The sequence below is a fragment of the Aricia agestis genome, chromosome Z, assembly GCF_905147365.1.
Source record: "Aricia agestis chromosome Z, ilAriAges1.1, whole genome shotgun sequence".
Taxonomy (NCBI): Eukaryota; Metazoa; Arthropoda; class Insecta; order Lepidoptera; family Lycaenidae; genus Aricia; species Aricia agestis.
Genome location: NC_056428.1, coordinates 29,705,302 through 29,725,410, shown reverse-complemented (window position 1 = coordinate 29,725,410; position 20,109 = coordinate 29,705,302). Strand labels below are relative to the sequence as shown.

The window sequence follows — 20,109 nt, the reverse complement described above, 5'->3', positions numbered from 1 at the left end:
GCCCGTTGCGAAGTGGGCGTCATCAAGGCGGGAGTCGCGTGCGAGAGGGGAGTTTAGATCTTTTAGTTCTTTTCAGAGCCTAAGAGAGCCAGGTCGCACGACCATGGTGCCATACTTATATTATATTAGTCACTTCAATAAAATAATATGGGCAAAACAACATTTTCCGGGACAGCTAGTACGGTAGTTAAATAATGAATAACATTGTCCTACAATCCATATTTTAGGACCATCAAATCAAAGTATTAAATCCTTTCTGTCTCTGTTAGCTACCACTTTCATTTTTTGCAAGCTTGATAAAAAAAAAGTTCTATGTAACCCGGACTTGTGGCAATAATATTCAATAAATGAAGCGGCCTCTACACGTTAGCCGTATTTGCCGAACAGAAGGGGACGGCGCTATACCAGAAAGAAAGACGCAAATAATTCAATCTCTTTTTTTAATATAGCGCCGTCCTCTTCTGTTCGGCAAACACGGCCAACGTGTAAAGGCTGCTTTATAATTTATAAATTATGCCATGTCACATGTGTGAAGCCCTTTATTAACTATTTTTTATGACTACCCTCATTTAGGATACTAGAAAATGTAACTCATATTTTTTACTCTGTAAGCGTATTTGCTGTAAAAAAGAGAGTACCGTAGCCATTTTTGTGTTCTTTTGGTTCCTGGAATGGTTGAGGAGTGGTATTCATCTTTCAAATCTCGAATACTAATGTGGCGTTGCAAGCCTAGCTTCGAAAACTCCACAAGTAAGTTCATAATATTATGTAATTTATAATAATTATTTGCAAAACAAAAATATCGTATACGTTAAAGTTACATTGCGGCGCCACGTGGTCGCAGATTGATGATATTGGGTATTGGAATTTAAAATTAAATACACTTCATACCGTCGGCGTCGTACGTATCGACATATTATTTAGAAAATAGTTATAACGCTGTAGTACAGTTATAACTCATAAATATCATAATATTATAATAATATTACTTGTAGTAAGTTTAAATCTAATATTGTATAAAATTCTTGTGTCACACTGTTTGTTCGTGAACTTCTCCAAAACGGCTCAACTGATTTTAATGAAATTTTGTATGTACATTCATTATGCCTGAGAATAGGTTTCTTATTTTGATACCAGAAATAATTTATATTCTAAAATCTGCGGATAACATAATATTCTTATAATATAATAAACTATGTAAGAATAAATAAAATTAAAAATAAACCCCCAAAAATAAATTTCATAAAACGAATTTTCAATTTAATTGTAAACTAGTAGTTACATAGTTTCTATCGTCTTATTTTAATAAATTTTTTATTTGTTCTACAGTTATTGTTCGTAAGAAATTAACATCGAACAATGTTACTTCAAACAGTAGAAAAAGGGAGTTCATGTAAGTACATTAAATATTTTATTCATAGCATTTTTAGGGTTCTGTACCCAAAGGGTAAAAACGGGACCGTTTTACTAAGACTTCGTTGTCTGTCTGTCCGTCTGTCCGTCAGTCCGTCCGTCTGTGATCTGTCTCCAGGTTGTATCTGGAGAACCACTATAGCTAGACTTCTGAAATTTTGACATATTGTGTATATCTGTTGCCGCTATATATAAATAAATTCTAAAATCAATATAAAATTAATATTTAAGGGGTGCTCCCATACAACAAACCTGATTTTTTTGGCCTTTTTTACTCGGTTACAATAATGGCAACAGGTAGGCACTTTAAATTTTCGCAAATGCCCGAATTATATGTGTACTTTAATAATTAATAATAATATTTAAATAAAATAAAAAATTAAGGGCGGCTCCCATACAAAAAACACAATTTTTGGCCTTTTTTTGCTCTATAATACGAGGAACTCTTTGGCTCAGTGGTGAGCGCGTTGGTAGCTCAAGCCGGGTGTCGCGGGCTCAAATCCCGCCGACGGAACAAAAAGTTTTCAATGTTACTGGGTCTGGATGTGTATTAAAATATGTGTATGATATAATAAAAATCTTAAATATATGTATAGTATAAAAGTATTCAATATATTTTCGTTGTCTATTATCTGTAACACAAGTCCTTTAGGTATTTAGTACGGAGCCAGACTGACGTGGTGTGAAGCTTCCATAGATATTATTATTATAACGGTACGTTCATTATTGTATCTGTACCTATTTAATAGTTACAGATACAATTATGAACGTACCTACCGTTACATCGTATATCGCGAGTAGATTTCATATTAAGATCTCTGAAGTTCTTTTTTCATAAATAAGGCTTTAATTTAAAATGTAGAAGTATGATTAAAAAAAAATATCTGAGTGTTATCCATAAACCTATAATGCTAATATTAAGTCTATGGTGTTATTTATTGTATTATTATTTCATATGCATGCATATAATAATTTCCTTTTTGATTATTAAAAACATTCGCTAAATATGAGCATAATTTTTGCGAATGCGAATATTGAAAAATACGCGGATATTCGCGAATGCGAATGCGAACATCCGTTACATCACTAAATTAGTGATGTAACATCACTAAATTAGTGATGTAACGGATCATCACTAATTTAGTGATGTTGTGAACACCATAGACTTAATATTAGCATTATAGGTTTATGGATAACACTCAGATATTTTTTTTTAATCATACTTCTACATTTTAAATTAAAGCCTTATTTATGAAAAAAGAACTTCAGAGATCTTAATATCAAACATAACTTTTAGAATGAACTTTCAGTGACTAAATTCATTTAACCAATATCGGATCGGCTATGTTCATTTTAAACATGGCCGACACGAAACGTCAAATCTGTCAGACATTTTATGCAAATATTATGCAAATATTTTAAAATTTCAAATAAAACGCGCTTTTTTGAAATTTTAAAATATTCGCATTCGCGAATGTTGAAGATAAATATTCGCAACCACATTCACGTCCGCGAACGCGAAAATCCAACATTCGTTACATCACTAGTACCTATATATTTTGATATACTATATAGAGTAAGTTTTGTAAAACAGGACTTGGAACTCTCAGGAGTAAAACCTGTAGGCTGTGTGTAAAAATTGCCTTTTCTACTAACTGGTTAGTTCTTAACTAGGTTAATTATTAAGTTAATACGAATAAAATAAAAATTATATGTGGAAGTGGCTAAGTGGTCAAACAAGCGGTGTTTCAGTTTTTACTCAGGGTTCACGTGTACCCGCGACCTGCCCCCCTACCATAAGCTCTTATAGCAGTATTACTTTAATATTATTTTGAATTTCGTATAAACAAACATGATCTCTGCCCGCGCATGGACATCGTGGCATAAGGTGCGACGTCCCTGGCGCACGGACAAGGTGGAACGGGTTTGGAGCGGCGACGGCGGCGAGCTGCGCGGCTGGGCTCGCTGATCGCTCTCTTTTTCCCGAACCACCGGCGCACGCGCACGTCCACTAAATATTACCAATATACCAACATTGTAAAATCGTAATATATTGGAGTTCTATCTTTTACCTCTTTTATTTTAAACTACCAGTAGATAAGACCCGACAATCTCTATTTATATAGAAAACAACGACGTATTTTGTTTGTGCCAAATCTGAAAGCATAGCTGGGCATTAAGTCGTTAATCCGTTAATTAACGAAGTTAACATTTTGATTAACGGATTAACTTTTTTAAGTTAACATTTAAACATATTCACGGACTCGTTAACTTCCGTTAATATGCAGAAGTCCGTTAATCGTTAATCCAATGCCTACTATTTACCGCACGACACCGCGGCGCGGTGCGAAAACAGGTTCAGACAGTTAGTATGAAACGACAAGTGCCAGGCGGGCGGGCAGCGCGACGCCGCGGCACGGCAGCAGCGAAACAAAAACAAACTAGATACATTTTCAGGCGCAAGCGAGTGAGAAGATATTTGTCTTGTTTTATTTTTCATTACTCAGCGCCTAACTCATTTCATTACTCAGCGCCGGTGCTTATACAGAGAGTGATTTGTTTATTGTTAATATAAATCATTTGCATGTTGATAAGAGTGCAGTATAATTTAGTTAGGTAGAATACAATAATTATAGAAGTAATTTGGTTTGTCCCTAACATGTTAACTTCCAAAACCTTAAACCAACAGTTTTTGTATGTACATTAACGCAATGATATAAGTTACAACAAGGCCATATTACACATATTAATTATTACCGGATTAACGATTAACGTTAACTTGCGTTAAATCGTCCGAAATGTAACGCTTTAACGTTTAACAAAGCTAAAAAATTTTTAACGGATTAACGATTAACGAAGTTAACTATTTGATTAACGGTGCCCAGCTATGCTTGAAAGTAATAATAAAGTAATACTGCTTATAAGAGCTCATGGTAGGGGGTAGGGGAGGGCTGCACAAAAAAGATTTTTTGGTGTTTCAGTGTATTAAGCGTGTATTAAATGTATATCATAATAACATTTTGCTTTTCCATCAACAGTTATCAATAAAACAAAGACAATTTCAATTTTTGGGGAGCCGTCGTTACGCATCGTTCGGTGGTCGGTGAGTCGTAACGCGTAAAGAAACTAGCTTCTAAGGTGTAGTTTGTAGACCTAACTGTGAAGTGCTTCCACTTTCCAGGAAATATTCACCTAATATGTTTGTTCCATGGTCATAAAAGTATTTTGAAGGAATTTTAGAAAATTAAAATTTTGGTTCTTTTTCGTTATATTTCCGTTGAAATGAAAAAATGTGTTTTGTTTTTAGAATATTAATAATAATAAGTGTAATAATCAGCCTTAGTTTTGACTTGCGTGAAATTTATTACCTATGTTTGTTACTTAAAATGGTTTCCTTAATCAGAGGTGAATATTTCCTAAATTGGCAGCACTAAGCCCAAGTTTTAGGAATCAGGGGCCGTACTACGAAACTATTTTGAGACTCAAATATTTGTACGAGAATGCCGCGTCCTACTCTAACAAACGTGTAATGACGTTGTTAGAGCAGGACGCTGCATTCCCGTTCGATTGTTTGAATCTCAAAACGGTTTCATAGTAGGCCCACAGATTCGACGGTACAAGTGTACCGTTCACTTCGTACCAAATCCGCTCAGTGTTTAGCATGGAATTAATATATACTACGTATAACTTTTCTATATTAATTCCATGGTGTGTAGAAACTCTTAAGGTGCTCCCACACAGCAGTAATATAACATTTGAAAACATTGTGTTATGCTAAGTACTCACATACGGTTTTGCTCGATAGTTTTACTCCAAATCGAGCAATAACCACCGTGTGGACCGCCAAAACTGACAGCTCGAAGGCACGCTTCAAGCCGGCTCGATGGAATTAAATACGTCAAATAAACTTGCGTGCAAAAAAATCGACCCACCTCTCTCCTTATGATTCAAACGGTAATAACTCAAGAAATATAATTAATATTAAATAAATGTTGGAATCGTTTTAAAGGTAGTACAATAAGGATTTAATTATTGCTATAGTTATTGTAATTGTAAATTGTTTACTAATTCTACAGCCTTAAAACAAAAACCGGTCAGTTTGGCATAACATTTCAGTAGGCGATTAATGACATCTATCTTGTAAAAAACACTAACAAATTGATTTCAATAGCTCATTACCCTAATTTAGGTTTCCATCCGGGTTTTCCTTGACCTTATCAAAGTTATGATGAACTCCTGAGCGATACCATGCCGATCTTCTTGTACAGCCACCTGGAGGTCCTGAAGGGTATCTGCGGCAAGAGTCTGGGCCCTGACCCTCCTTTTGAGTTCTCCCCATAGCTGCTCAATAGGATTAAGGTTAGGACTCCTTGCTGGCCAGTCCAAACCCGAAATTTCAACGTCGGAGAGATATTGACGAACTTTCGCTGCAACGTGCGGTCGAGCATTGTTCTACATCAATATGAAACCTTCATCAACAAAACCAGCGCATGGCACCGCATGTTGTCCTAGTACGCCCTGAATGTATCGATAGGTACTCAAAGTGCCAAGTCGTGGCCCGGTTACGAACTCAAGATTGGTTTATGCATCAAAAGAAATCTCGCCCCATACAGTCCCCGAACACCTACCAAATGGAAGCCTTTCGTCAATGCACGCCTGCGCAAATCATTATCTTTATCAACGGTATGCTTTTCTGCGACCATCGTTACCATAAAAACTGATTTAGCTTTTATCAGAAAAGAGCACGACCCGCCATTGCTCCAATGAAAAATCAACATGAGAACGTGCGAAACTAAGCAGCGCTTGACTGTGTGCTGGGGCTAATTTTGGACCGTTAGCGAGTTTTTGTGAAGTCAAACAACTGCCTGCAAGTCTTCGTCGTACAGTCTACTCAATTACTGTAACTCATCCGACTTCTCTTGGCCGTCGTTGCACTTGAACTGAAATGAGATGTCGATTCCGCAAGGACGTTGACACCTTAAAACGGTCATCACGTTCAAATGTAGCGCAATGTCTTCCTGAACATGGTCGCATGGTAAAGTTTAGAGTCTCTAGAATACTTCGGTATACTCTTGTAACCGAAGTTCGATTTAAATTAAGACTTATAGCCACAACTCGTTGTCTAAATTCAGCTCTTAGCAAAGCCCTTGCTTGAGAGGCTTTATTTGGAGTAATATCCATTTCGCCACAAAGAAATTACGTTTAAAATGAAGTTAAATGAACAATAAATCAATAAAAATAGAGACAAAACAAAAACAATAAGATTTGACCGATTTTTTATACAGAGCAAAACCGTTCAATTAACGATTAAAAAACTGAGTGATGGGGGTGCTTAGTGATTTGTGTCGATTGTAGTCAAGCATATTGGTTTTAGAAAATGTAGAGTAAACGTACACATTCCCTATCATATTAACTCGCATTATTAATAAAAAGAAATAATAAATAACTATAACTTTTTAAGATATAGCGACTTGAACAGAAATGCGCGGGGTGGGTCGATTTTTTTGCACGCAAGTGTATGTCATTTCCTTCGATTCGGAGTAAAACTATCGAGAAAAACCGTATGTGAGTACTTAGCATAACGCTATAACATTTTATAACAGCGTGTAACATACGCTACAACATCTCAAGAAATAAACGTGTCTTTTGTTTTAATTTGTTAAATTTAAATATAACTGCTGTGTGGGAGCACCTTTAGAGCATGCGTTAAGGCGTTTTCCCACGAGCCACTACACGACACAACAAAATGCGGTGACGACTCTAGGCGCGCCACACATTTCAATGTACCGTTTATACACGCATCAACACCGCACAGCACGACACACGATTTTTAGACGACAATTATCCGCTATGTGGTCAGACACCAAGTTGGCACTATGACGTCACGTTTTTTGTCTATAGATAGTAAAGAAATTCTTTATTGAAAAATATATTAAATAAAATATGATAAATCATATTCTAACAGCCTACCAAACTGCATAGCGATTATATTACCTATACCTAGTATTATAATATGGTAATATATATATATATATATATATATATATATATATATATATATATATATATATATATATATATATATATATATATATATATATATATATATATATATATATATATATATATATATATATATATATATATATATATATATATATATATACCTATTATATTACTAGTTACTACCTTATAATATAAACTATACTATTACTAAGGACTCTATTACTAAGACTTGTCTGTCAGTCTGTCCGTCTGTATGTCTCCAGGCTGTAGCTCAAGAACAGTAATAGCTAAAGAGTTGAAATTTTCACAGATTATGTATATCTGTTGCCGCTATAACACCGAATACTAAAATTAAAATAAAATTAATATTTTAGGGGGGCTCCCATACAACAAACCTGATTTTTGGCCTTTTTTGCTCTATATCAATAATAGCAACAGGTAGGTATTTCAATTTTTCACACAATCCTTAGTTTTATGTGTACTTTAATATATACTCATATTAATATTATAAAGCGGAAGAGTTTGTTAGTTTGATTGAACGCGCTAACCTCAGGAACTTCTGGTCCGATTTAAAAAATTCTTTCAGTGTTAGTTTAATAATAGTATTGATAAAATATAACTAATATAAGCTGAGAAATGGAGGAAAATGTGGAAAAACGGGAGTATTTAATAATTATAAAAATTAAGAGGCCCCATTCTAAAAACACAAATTTTGGCCTAATTTCGCTATAATATAATGGTACGGAAGTCGGAACCCTTCGTGCGCGAGTCAAACTCGCACTTGGCTGATTATTTAATAAGCTTAAACTATCTTAGGTACAAAATCCAACAATAGAAGACATATTTTTAAGAACTAAACTAAGTGAACGCGGTGTCGCCGCTGAAATCGTCGCTCGTGGGAAAACGTCCAAAACAACAGAATGTGTGCCGTGTGTAGTGAAGTTCTTTAATCGTGTCGTGTCGTGGCTCGTGGGAAAGCGCCCTTATAATATAATCATAGTTTTCTGGCAACGTTATAACTTATCGCACGCAACTGCGCGACTCGATTCGCGGCATTAATCACAGCACGAATAGCGCATGGTACTGCCGCCACTCTACACTCGCTTGGCTAGCAGTGTAGTTCGCGCTCTTGACCCATATTTGTGTCTTGTAAGTTGTAACTCTGAATGTGAGTTTACAAAAGTACTATACTTATACTTTCGGTTTGGTAATTCATAGTTTCGCTTAGAAGAAAAAACCATAACTTTAAAAAAATTTAACCCATCAATCCCCAAGCGGCCTCCGGCTTCCTCATAACAATTAAAAAGTATTGTGCCTGCGATTCCCACGATCTAGGTAACAAAAAAGATAACGATTCATGGCAACTGCAGCTCTTGAGCAACTTGCGAATGTGGGGACTGGAGTCTGGACATTTTCGCGCGCCTGCGAGCCCTTTGATGCGGGACAGAAGAGCGTCAATTTTCGGGGAACGATCCGCGAAGCGCGAAGAATATACGAATCGTATCCACACTCATGCTTCGCAGGTATAGTCTGTCAAGAAAGTGAAGAAATTAAAAAGTGGCAACATCGTAGTGTCATCCCTTTTTTCTTAGATTGATTTAAATATAATACCTACCTCCATGGATTTGAAAGGGATGACACTACGATGTTGCCACTTTTTAATTTCTTCACTTTCTTGACAAATTATATAGCTCGTGCCTTAGGCGGCGCCAGACATGTGATCAAATACGCAAATTCGCCAAGTGTGGCACTGACATTTGCCTATTTGTGCAAAGTTTGCTCAAACTTTGAAGCCCATGTCTGGCGCCGGCTTTAGCGTGAGTGCGGATGCGCCTACCCCTAGACATAGCTGGGCATTAACTCGTTAATCCGTTAATCGTTAATTAACGAAGTTAACATTTTGATTAACGGATTAACTTAAGTTAATTTTTAAAAATATTAACGGACTCGTTAACTTCCGTTAATATGCAGAAGTCTACTATTTACCGCACAACACCGCGGCGCGGCGCGAAAACAGGTTCAGACAGTTAGTATGAAACGACAAGTGCCGGGCGGGAGGGCAGCGCGGCGCCGCGGCATGGCAGCAGCGAGTGAAACAAAAACAATACTAGATACATTTTCAGGCGCGTGCGAGTGAGAAAAGATTTGTTTCGTTTTATCATTTCATTACTCAGCGCCGGTGCTTATAGAGAGTGATTTGTTTATTGTTATTATAAATCATTTGCATGTTGATAAAGAAGAGCTGCACTCTTCTAATTTAGTTAGGTAGAATATAATAATTATAGAAGTATTTTGTTTTGTTCCTAACGTTACACTAACGCAATGATTTATGTTACAACAAGGCCATATTACATATTAGCGGATTAACGATTAACGTTAACTTGCGTTAATTCGTCCGAAATGTAACGCTTTAACGTTTAACGAAGCTAATATTTTTTTTAACGGATTAACGATTAACGAAGTTAACTATTTGATTAACGGTACCCAGCTATGCCCCTAGACGATCAATTTTAATGTCCAATATTATGTATTGTGCAATATTATTGACGGTTTAGAGCGTTTTCACACGAGACACGACACGACACGACAAAATGCGGGGACGACTCCGATCGCCATACATTTCTATGTACTGTTTTCACACGGAACGACACCGCACAGCACGACACACGATTTTTAGACGACAATCCGCTATGTCGTCACGTTTTTTGTCAACAGATAATATATAAATAAATTCTTTTTTGAAAAATTGTTAATACAATCTAACAGCCTGCCAAACTGCAAAGCGGTTTGCCGGCGAGCATTACGCTGCCATATTACATTTACATCATACTTAGTATTATAATATGGTAATAATTATTATATTTTATTATATATGACCATATTATGATACTATACTATACATAATATATTTTATGACTACGTTTTATAATAAGCTACTATCTTAGGTACAAACCCCAACAATTATAGATGACATATTTTTAAGAACTAATGGCTGGTTTACACGTATTAAGTTGATAAGTAGTTAACTTAATTTTAAGTTATTAATTGCATGTAAACACAAATAAACTACTCTATGTTATTGTAGCCAAACCTGCAATAACATAGAACAATATTTAATTGCTTAAGGCAGTATAATATTTGGTATTAAGATTGAAAAGCCTTCAATATTAACCCTAGACCGTCAATAATATTGCACAATAAAATGGTGGTCGGGCCCGCTTCTAAAGATATTTCAATTTCAAAGACAATAGAAGATTGTGGTAACATTTTGGATAGGTACAATTTTTATTTTTTAGTTGACAGACTATTGACAGTTGAATGAGTTAAGAGATCTGTGAAGTGTGATCTGTCAATAATTTATTGCCTTCAGTTCTGCAAGTTAATTCGTGGCAACCACAATTAATAATGACAAATATTTTCCCCAAAATTATGAAAGAAAATTGAGAAACTCTGCATCCGTCCTTGTTAATTTGTTGGCTATACAAAGTTGTTTATGAAAATAATATACATTAAAGCAATACTAAAATATATACTTAGGTACATTTAAACTTCCAAAGAACAAAGCTTGATTTGATTACCTACTATATAACTATGGCATCTCCACGTACACGTTGCAAATTGAATCACATCCGAACTCAAGAAGAAAACAACGTAAGTTTTATGACGATATATTTACCTACCAATCTGTTACAAGTATGTTATACACATTGGCATTTTTTGTACCTTTATATATTTGTTTTTAGAAATGTTTCGAATGTGGTACATTGAATCCACAATGGGTTTCTGTTACATATGGTATTTGGATATGCTTAGAATGTTCAGGGATACATCGAAGCCTTGGAGTTCATTTGTCGTTTGTACGTTCTGTCACAATGGATAAATGGAAAGATATTGAACTCGAAAAAATGATGGTATGGTGCACAATTATCAATAAAGTTTTTCACACTGGAAGTAAGTTATAACTAATAATATTTTATAGGTGGGGGGCAATGCTAAAGCAAAAAGTTTTTTTGAAAGTCAGCCCGATTATAATCCAGCCATGAAGATTACTCAAAAATATAACACCAAGGCAGCAGCAATGTACAGGCAAAAGGTACAAATTCATTTTTTAATAACATAATATGTTATATTATATTCTTCGTTTTCACATGTTTATTTTTACACAGATTGCAGCTCTCGCTGAGGGAGAAGATTGGAGTCCTTCAGATTATAAGCCTGATGTTGTTGAAAAGTCAAATGAATGGAATCAATCACAAAACTTCTATTCCTCTGATGAAAACACTTTTCATACAAGTGGTTCTGACAATAATATTAGTTACCAGTAAGATATTTTTATTTATTTCTTGTCTAGATTATATTTTTGCTTACTAAAAATGTCATAACATAATATTATTTAATATTTTATTTTAATGATGTTGTACCTATTTCATATGTTTTTTTCAATTTCTAAATGCAGCAGTGAATATGGAAGCGGTCGTTACACAGGATTTGGGAATACACCAAAACAATCTCAATCCACTCCGATGTCACCAATCCACAGTGGCAATGAGATGGTGGATAATACTCTAGCTTCCTTGGCATCGGTCAGTGCAAAGTATTTGTTTTTACCTGACTATGCTCGGCAGTTCTTTTTCACACACACACTATATATATATATATATATACATATATAGTGTGTATGTGTATATGTATTATTGAGGAAGTTGATCCCTAGGGCGTAGGCAGATGGGGGACCTACGTAGTTTGGTCTTTTTCTTCTTCTTTGGCGTAAGCCTCCCCTTTAGGAGTAGCCAGCGTCAGAGTAGAGGTGCTAATGTACAGTTATAACAGTATACGATTTAATAATCGTATACTGTTATAACTGTACATTTGCACCTCGACTCTGACGCTGCACTGTATAAAATTGTGATTACTGGTTTTCGTTGTCGTCCAATTGTATAATATTATATTAATTATGTAGATGGTCTAACTCTGGTAAAACTCCTTAAATAAAGATTTAAAAAATATAAAAATAGAACAGTATATGATTGCTGTGCACTGCCTAGGCACGGGTAATGAGTGATGACTTCATGCGATCATTCAAATACAAGATATAATAAGGCATAAATATAAGAACAGGTAAATATAAAGCAGAACATTGTAAAGTTACTAAAGTAAAAAAAGGAATTCTAATTACAACTAGAGCCTAATGTGATTAGCTGCAATGAAAGAACATAGATGTCTACAAATGAATAATATATAGTTTGGTCGAGTTACGTCACACCTAGCCGACAGATCACAATTAACCGACCAAATGATGTTGGTCTGTCAACTGCCTAGAAATCAATTTCCTTGATGGTACATTTCCTTGACACACTCTAGATGGGTCGACGGTCCGGATGCGGACCGCGGTCCGCCATTTGGTGACCCCTGCTCTAGAGTCTAGACTCTAGAGTTTAGAGCATAAACATTCTGTCTACTCTGATAAACAGTTGTCAGATTTGACCTTTAGAGATATGTACAAGATAACTGGGTACATAAAATGGCATAATATTATGATTTTATAATATAGTATTTTTGTATTTCCGTGTAATTGATTAAAATTAAGACAATTTTCATTATAAAAAGTTAGTTAAATAAATTTCTCAAACTTACAAAATATTCAATAATTAAACCATTGAAAAAAAATATATTACTTATTTTTTTTTCAATGGTTTTCTCATAACTTCAATTGAAACGTATTTTTGTTACATTATTTCTATCATCAGGGCTGGTCTATCTTGACATCATCCGTGACCAAAGCTGCAAGGACCGCCACAGAAAATGCTGTCAAGTATGGAGGTATTGCTTCACAAAAAGTGTCAGAGATGGCTACAACTGTCACTGAAAAGGTTTGATTTATTTTTATTACTTTTTAGAGCGCCTTATTACGTTGCGACGTAATGTGAAGGCAGCCTAACTTACGATTTTAGAGTTCCGTAGCCAAATGGCAAAAACGGAACTCTTATAGATTCGTCATGTCTGTCTGTCTGTCCGTCCGTATGTCACAGCCACTTTTCTCCGAAACTATAATATTGAAACTTGTAAAACTATTAGAGCTATACTATTGAAACTTGGTAAGTAGATATAATCTGTGTATCGCATTAATATTTTGATACAAAAATGGAAAAAATATTAAAAATTTTAGGGGTCCCCATATGTACAACAAAAAAATGGTTAGATAAAACAAAAAAAATTCTATCATCTAACCTTTGCATGTCGGGTATCTATGGATAGGTCCTCAAAAATCATATTGAAGTTTCTAATATCATTTTTTTAACCTGAATAGTTTGTGAGAGAGACTCTTCCAAAATGGTAAAATGTATGTCCCCCTCTCTAACTTCTAAAGTAGGGGCACAATAGACATAACTACCAGTAGTTCGACTGCAAAGAAACGGACAGGTTTCAATATCTGTCAAATTCGTTGGGTTTCACTAGGATTATGAACGGAATGTGCGTCGCGCTGGCTGATATAATTTATTTTTCAATCCATACTAATATAATAAATGCGAAAGTATCTCTGTCTGTCTGTCTGTCTCGCTTTCACGCCAAAACTACTCAACCGATTGCAATGACATTTTGTACACAGTTATTCTAGAGTCTGAGAAAGGACATAGGCTACATTTTGATGTGGGAAAATATCTTATTTCCATGAAAATATCGATGAAAATTAATTCGCATTGCGCGTGGCCAGCGCTCATCCCAGGGGTCCTGGGTTCGAGTCCCGCAGGCGGAACAAAAAGTTTTCAATGTTCCTGGGTCTTGGATGTGTATTAAAATAATATTTCAAAAATCTTAAATATATTTTATGTATAATATTATAAAAAATCCAGAAATATATCGATGCAATGAACATTTTAGTTCTAATACGATTCAATAGATGGCGTTTTATTTTTTTCTTTATTGTAACATAGAACTAATCATACTTATTAGTTAGTATGTTTTTGTTTACAGTTTTTAATACGTTAGAATATTATGTTTAATAATATAATCACTTGGTATAATAATAATCAATCTATCTTATATTATAGAACTCCTACTGCATTTCTAATATATGTGACAAGTTGACAATAGAAGACGCTCTAAAATAAAGGAGTTCGAGTGTACCGTGTTGGCCTATATTCCATCCAGAAAATATTTTAATTTTAATTCTAAAAACATTTTAATTCTAATATATGAAAACAGATGGCGTTTTATTTTTTACTTTATTATTGTAACAGAACTAATCATACCTACTTTACTATATAATATTGTTTTTATTCATAACTAGCTGTTGCCCGCGACTTCGTCCGCGTGAACTTTAGTTTATAACGCGCGGTGTCAACAAAATTTGTGTCAAATTTAAAAACTTTTTAATACCCTGGTAAGTGGTACCCCTCTTAGGGCCGCGCAACACCGGAATGGCAGCGCTGAAAGTGCTCGCCTCGCCGCTGCCATTCCGGTGTAGCGCGGCCCTTAATTAATCAAAATACCCAAAAACAGCTGTGCAGTGTGCACATAATCTATACTAATATTATAAATGCAAAAGTATCTCTGTCTGTCTGTCTGTCTGTCAGTCTCGCTTTCACGCCAAACGCCAAAACTACCGGACCGATTGTAATGAAATTTTGTATACAGATAGTCTAAAGCCTGAGGAAGGACATAGGCTACTTTTTTTACTGGAAAAAAAGGGTTGTAAGGGGGTGAAAATGCGTAAATTTGTTCAAATTAAGTTAGTTCCAACAATTCATAATAGATGGCGCCGTGCGTCTTTTTTTCGATTGTTATATCTATTCTACGGTATTAAATAACTCAGTACTTTATCTGTGCAGTGACGTAACCTTAAATCTATCAATGATAAATAGTTTATGGGTAAAGTTGTGTAATTGGAGGGCTAAATAAGCTTTAAAATTTGGCATAAAATATAAAGTTTACGAGGGCTGCTATTTATGTATCCGGAATTAAAAAAAGAAACAAACATATATCATTTAATATGGTTTTATTGCTTTTCAAAATATTCGCCGCGATGATCGACACACTTTTGCATACGCTGGAACCAATTTTCATAGCACTTTTTCCATTCTGATTGAGGTATCTCCAAAACGTGCATTTTGAACGCATCAACAGCCTCTTCGCGGCTCGAAAAACGTTGACCACGTAATTTGTTCTTCGCGTATGGAAATAAAAAGAAATCGTTAGGTGCCAAATCAGGGCTGTACGGCAGATGACCAGTCAATTCGATCTTTTGACCCTCCAAAAACTGAGTTGTTTCAGCTGAGGTGTGACAGCTAGCATTGTCGTGATGTAATATGATTCTGCGTTGTCGGTTGTCCTTTCTTATTTCTTCAAAGACTTCTGGTAAACAAATGGTCGTATACCATTCAGAATTAACCGTTTTACGATTCTCTAATGGCACTGTAGCCACATGTCCATTAATTCCAAAAAAACAGGCGACCATTTGCTTCAAAGTACTTTTTGCACGAGTAACTTTTGTTGGTTTCGGCTCATCTTGGAACACCCACACCGTTGACTGTTGTTTAGTTTCGGGGTCATATGCATAGATCCAAGATTCATCACCTGTGTAGATATTATAAACGGCTTTTGACGTACCACGGTTGTATTTTTTTATCATTTTTTTGCACCAATCGACACGAGCCCGTTTTTGATCGATTGTCAAGTTGTGCGGAATCCAACGCGAACATATTTTTTTACAGCCAAATGTTCGTGTAATATCTTATGTATGCTCGTCATACTTATGCCTAAGGACGCCTCTATCTCGCGATATGTAACATGACGATCACGCATTATTAGTTCCCGCACAGCATCTATATTTTGTGGGACAACAGCTGTTTTTGGGCGACCTTCTTTATTTTCATCCGTGAGCATAGACCGCCCACGATTAAACTCACTGTACCGGTGATAAACAGTGGTTTTTGATGGTGCTTCATCTCCAAAAGTTGCGGTGAGTTGAATAAAGCACTGTTGTTGATTTAGCCCACGCCGAAAATCGTAGTAAATCATTGCACGATAATGTTCACGCGTTAAATCCATGGCAAATGAAGACACGCAATTTTCAAAATGACGCCACAATGGAAAAATAATTGACAGTCACATGAAACAAAATGTATTCTTCAACCAAAGAGTTCTATTTTCAAATGTTGTAATTACTTTTTAAATATTGTTCTTGTAAGTGGCCAGATCCGGATACATAAATAGCAGCCCTCGTAATATAAAAAAATGAAATACTTATTGTGTGCACACTGCACAGCTGTATTGATTTAAGGGGTACCAGGGTTTTTTTATAAAAGCTTTTGACACCAATTTTGTTGACATCGCGCGCTATAAACTGAAGTCCACGCGGACGAAGTCGCGGGCAACAGCTAGTATTTCAAATAAAGATTTCAAAATTGGATTCTGACATCACATGCAATTATGTGCCAAAACACAAACAACAATTCGACCAAAGAGGAACACGTCCAGCGAATATGTCATAGTTTTAAATTCGTAGGTAACAAGTTAACAACCCTAGCAACGATTTTCGTCATAATACGTCAAATTTAAAAATTTCAACATCAGTTGTCGGCATACTCTATAATTCTGTCTTCTCTGGTACCCCTACCCCCTATGATAAGTCTAAAAAAATATATGATGTACATTACTATAAAAACTACCAACGAAAATTGATTTGAACGAGATCTAGCTAGTAGTTTTTCTTATACGTCATAATTGGTAAACCTTAAATTAACTTTCATCAAATTAACTGCAATATAAAAATAAACCAAACATTTGTTAATTTCCTAAAAATAAACCTTATTGCTGCTGCCTAACCCTTCATGGACGAGTCCAACTCGCACTTTGCCGGTTTTCATTATATAATGAATTCCAAACCCTTTCTCTGATAAAAAAAAAACTAAAGTGTAGAATTTTTCTACTTATTAATTAAAATATTTAGCATTGTTTAGGTGCTTATTGCTGTAAAGATACCTTTAAGGTATGAATATATAGATGTCTCAGCCAACTGGTTAAAATAGCTGTTCAATCAAACAGCATGCACTTTAACTGAACAACGCCATTCAATCACAGGTCTAGCTTTTTAATTGAATATTTCATCGCTCAAAACGTTCAACACTACAGCTGATTCAAAAGCAGCCGTTTGATTGAATTAGTTCAGCGCTCACCACTGCAGCGCTAAGTGCGATTTGTTTACAATATGGCGTCAACTAGCCGGTGTTTTGTGGTCGTATTAAGATATTTTTCGTAAATATACATTACAAGTGTACAATTAAAGAGACCGAAGTTATGGGGGCACATACAAGTGAATCAAAATTTAAACAAATATTCGAGAAGAAAACCGAGGAGTCACCAAGGTATTTATTGCAATTGTGTTCAAAATGAGTTAGAATACAATTATTTATTCTGCTTGTTATCATTACGCTTGTGTAATAATAACAGTAATGGTCACCTTAGTTAATTTGCCAGTTAACCAGTTAGCTAAGCGTCGTCTAGCTGTAGTGTTGAACATGGCGGTCTACAAGTCGGCTAATCGACGTATAGCCGTGTGATTGAATTGCGTTGATCAGTCAAAGGGTTAGCTGTTTGATTGAACGGCTATTTAAACCAGTCGATTATGACATAGACATTACAATATACACATTTGTTTGTATTACAGGTAAACAATCGTGGAGGTTGGAGTTCTCTGGGTGGTACCAATGATCTACGACGTGCAAGTAACTCAAGCGCTCATCATCAATCTCAGAGCTATGGAGCTATGAAAAACTCCACATCTGAGCCCTATTCTCAATGGTAAATATCTATGGTTGTGCACTATTTTCTCTGTGTTTAAATTTAAGTATTAATGAATATTTTTTTACTTTCAATAATAATTTATTTACCCCAGCTAGGGTTTTGTTATGTTTGGTGCCTATCACTAGTTAATTAGCGTCGTCAAAATATTAATTCATCATTTTTATTTTTTAATTATCCATCTAATTCGGTGTATTATTTTAACCCAAGATCTTAGTTTACATACAATTACTTATGACTCTTACAATCTAACAGTAACAAATACAATCCCTAAGAGATACAAACTAATGTTATTTACATACAAAGCAGTTTATCATTGTCACAATATGATGTCATGGTTAATAAACGTCTTACAATTTTTAGGAATGAGCAAACTCAGCCATGGAAAGAATCGGTAGCGACAAAGAATAATTTGGATACTCGTGATCTTTCACAAGTTGGCATTTCAAGTCCCCCACCTGATATAAAGAACATTACTATCAAGAAGAAACAAGATGATGACACTTGGGAATGGCTCAACAATTGAACAATACACAAAAATATACATTTTCTTCTCACATTCTTCTTAGCACATAACATTAACAGTGCATAGAATATTGATGCAGTTTGACAGCTGTTATTTAAGTTGTAAATTGTAGGGCCTCATATTTTATTTTCGTAACTTTTTTTGCTATTTTTTTTTCATAATTTTAATTCAAAGGATTAAGGAATTGTTATTCATAAAAATATACTTTGGGGCAGTCCATTAATCACGTGATGTTTTAACATATTTTTTAAATCCTCCTCTCTTCTCTAAATCTTAGTATATTCGGATTTCGGACCTCTCTCACATACCGCAGATCGCGAGTATTGTTAGACATTTTAAGGACGCTATCACATAAAAATTAGCAGGTCGGATGTCTGTCAGTACGAATATCGACGTTAAGGACATTAAAATAACATTCATAACAGCGCGCCCTGTACACTGTACAGGGCGCGCTGTTATGAATGTTATTTAGTGTACAGTGGCGGTTACGACGCTCGTCGCGTTCTTGATAGGGCGAAAATGTATGAAGAAATTTGAGAGCGTTTCTTATTTTTCTTATAAATGGAAATGTTATTTATTTTTATATAAAATATTTAGCTATTCGTACAGGGGACTAAATAAGCAAAATTTTTTCTGTATATTTATTTTCCTTAGTTCAGTGTAGTTAGCTATAATGGTACCTAATCAAACCCCATTTTTTAATTCTTTAGAGATTATTGTGATGGTTAAAACATATTTATGTAAAAATTTTGTATGCGGCTATAAATTTTTATGGTATAGGCGTGGAGATGAATATATTATCTTTCATTTGAAACCAAAATATCTTCGTAGTGTGACTCCTAATTCTTTAAAAGGGTACCTGAAAATCGCTGATATTTGAGAAAAAATGTGATAGCGTCCTTAACTTACAATAATTACTTAGATTAGAAAAATGAACGACCTTATAAAAACTTGGCTTTAGGGGCGTTCCACGCCAAGCGGACAGGAAAAAATAGTCGATGTCTCCGATTTTGATAATATTTGGATATGTTATACCTACACGTGTAATATACGTGTGCCAAATATTTTTGTAATATAATGGCTAGATTAAAAATGATAGGACTTTGAAATGTGACTTTTCTATTCGGCACTCGGTGCTTCAAAGCCGATTATAGATTAAAAAAATTATATATTAGAATAATTGAACCACTGAACTTGTTACTTCATTTAATGAGCTCTTTAACTGCATTTTTGATAACAAAAAAATTTTTTTTCTTTGAAAAAAGTGCAAATCAATTTTTTATTCTTGATTTTCTCAAAGAGATTTTTTTTGTGTAAATAGTTAATATTCTATAAACCATTCCTGTACAACTTTAATAATGGGC

General features: G+C 35.0%; 1 protein-coding gene across 4 annotated transcripts; it reads left to right on the top strand.

Annotated features, from left to right (window-relative positions):
* The first annotated feature begins 688 nt into the window (after positions 1-688).
* LOC121738465 (ADP-ribosylation factor GTPase-activating protein 1) lies at positions 689-18,971 on the top strand. 4 transcript variants are annotated; one of them, XM_042130525.1, is made up of 12 exons: positions 689-750; positions 1,330-1,393; positions 4,452-4,516; positions 8,790-8,942; positions 10,957-11,070; positions 11,163-11,330; positions 11,399-11,512; positions 11,586-11,740; positions 11,876-12,002; positions 13,167-13,289; positions 18,086-18,219; positions 18,583-18,971. In XM_042130525.1, the coding sequence occupies exons 2-12, from the start codon at positions 1,360-1,362 to the stop codon at positions 18,743-18,745; spliced, it is 1,350 nt and encodes a 449-aa protein (XP_041986459.1). In that variant the 5' UTR covers positions 689-750; positions 1,330-1,359; the 3' UTR covers positions 18,746-18,971. The 4 variants fall into 4 exon arrangements, with proteins under 4 accessions (XP_041986459.1, XP_041986461.1, XP_041986460.1 ...); XM_042130527.1 differs by lacking the exon at positions 8,790-8,942 and having other exon boundaries at positions 10,975-11,070; XM_042130526.1 differs by lacking the exon at positions 8,790-8,942.
* The last annotated feature ends 1,138 nt before the right edge of the window (positions 18,972-20,109 follow it).

Coding starts and splice junctions, on each gene's coding strand:
- LOC121738465 (XM_042130525.1), top strand. CDS start 1,360: ATGTTACTTCAAACAGTAGAAAAAGGGAGTTCAT. Junction 11,741..11,875: donor GACAATAATATTAGTTACCA/GTAAGATATTTT, acceptor TTCTAAATGCAG/CAGTGAATATGGAAGCGGTC. Junction 18,220..18,582: donor TCTGAGCCCTATTCTCAATG/GTAAATATCTAT, acceptor TACAATTTTTAG/GAATGAGCAAACTCAGCCAT.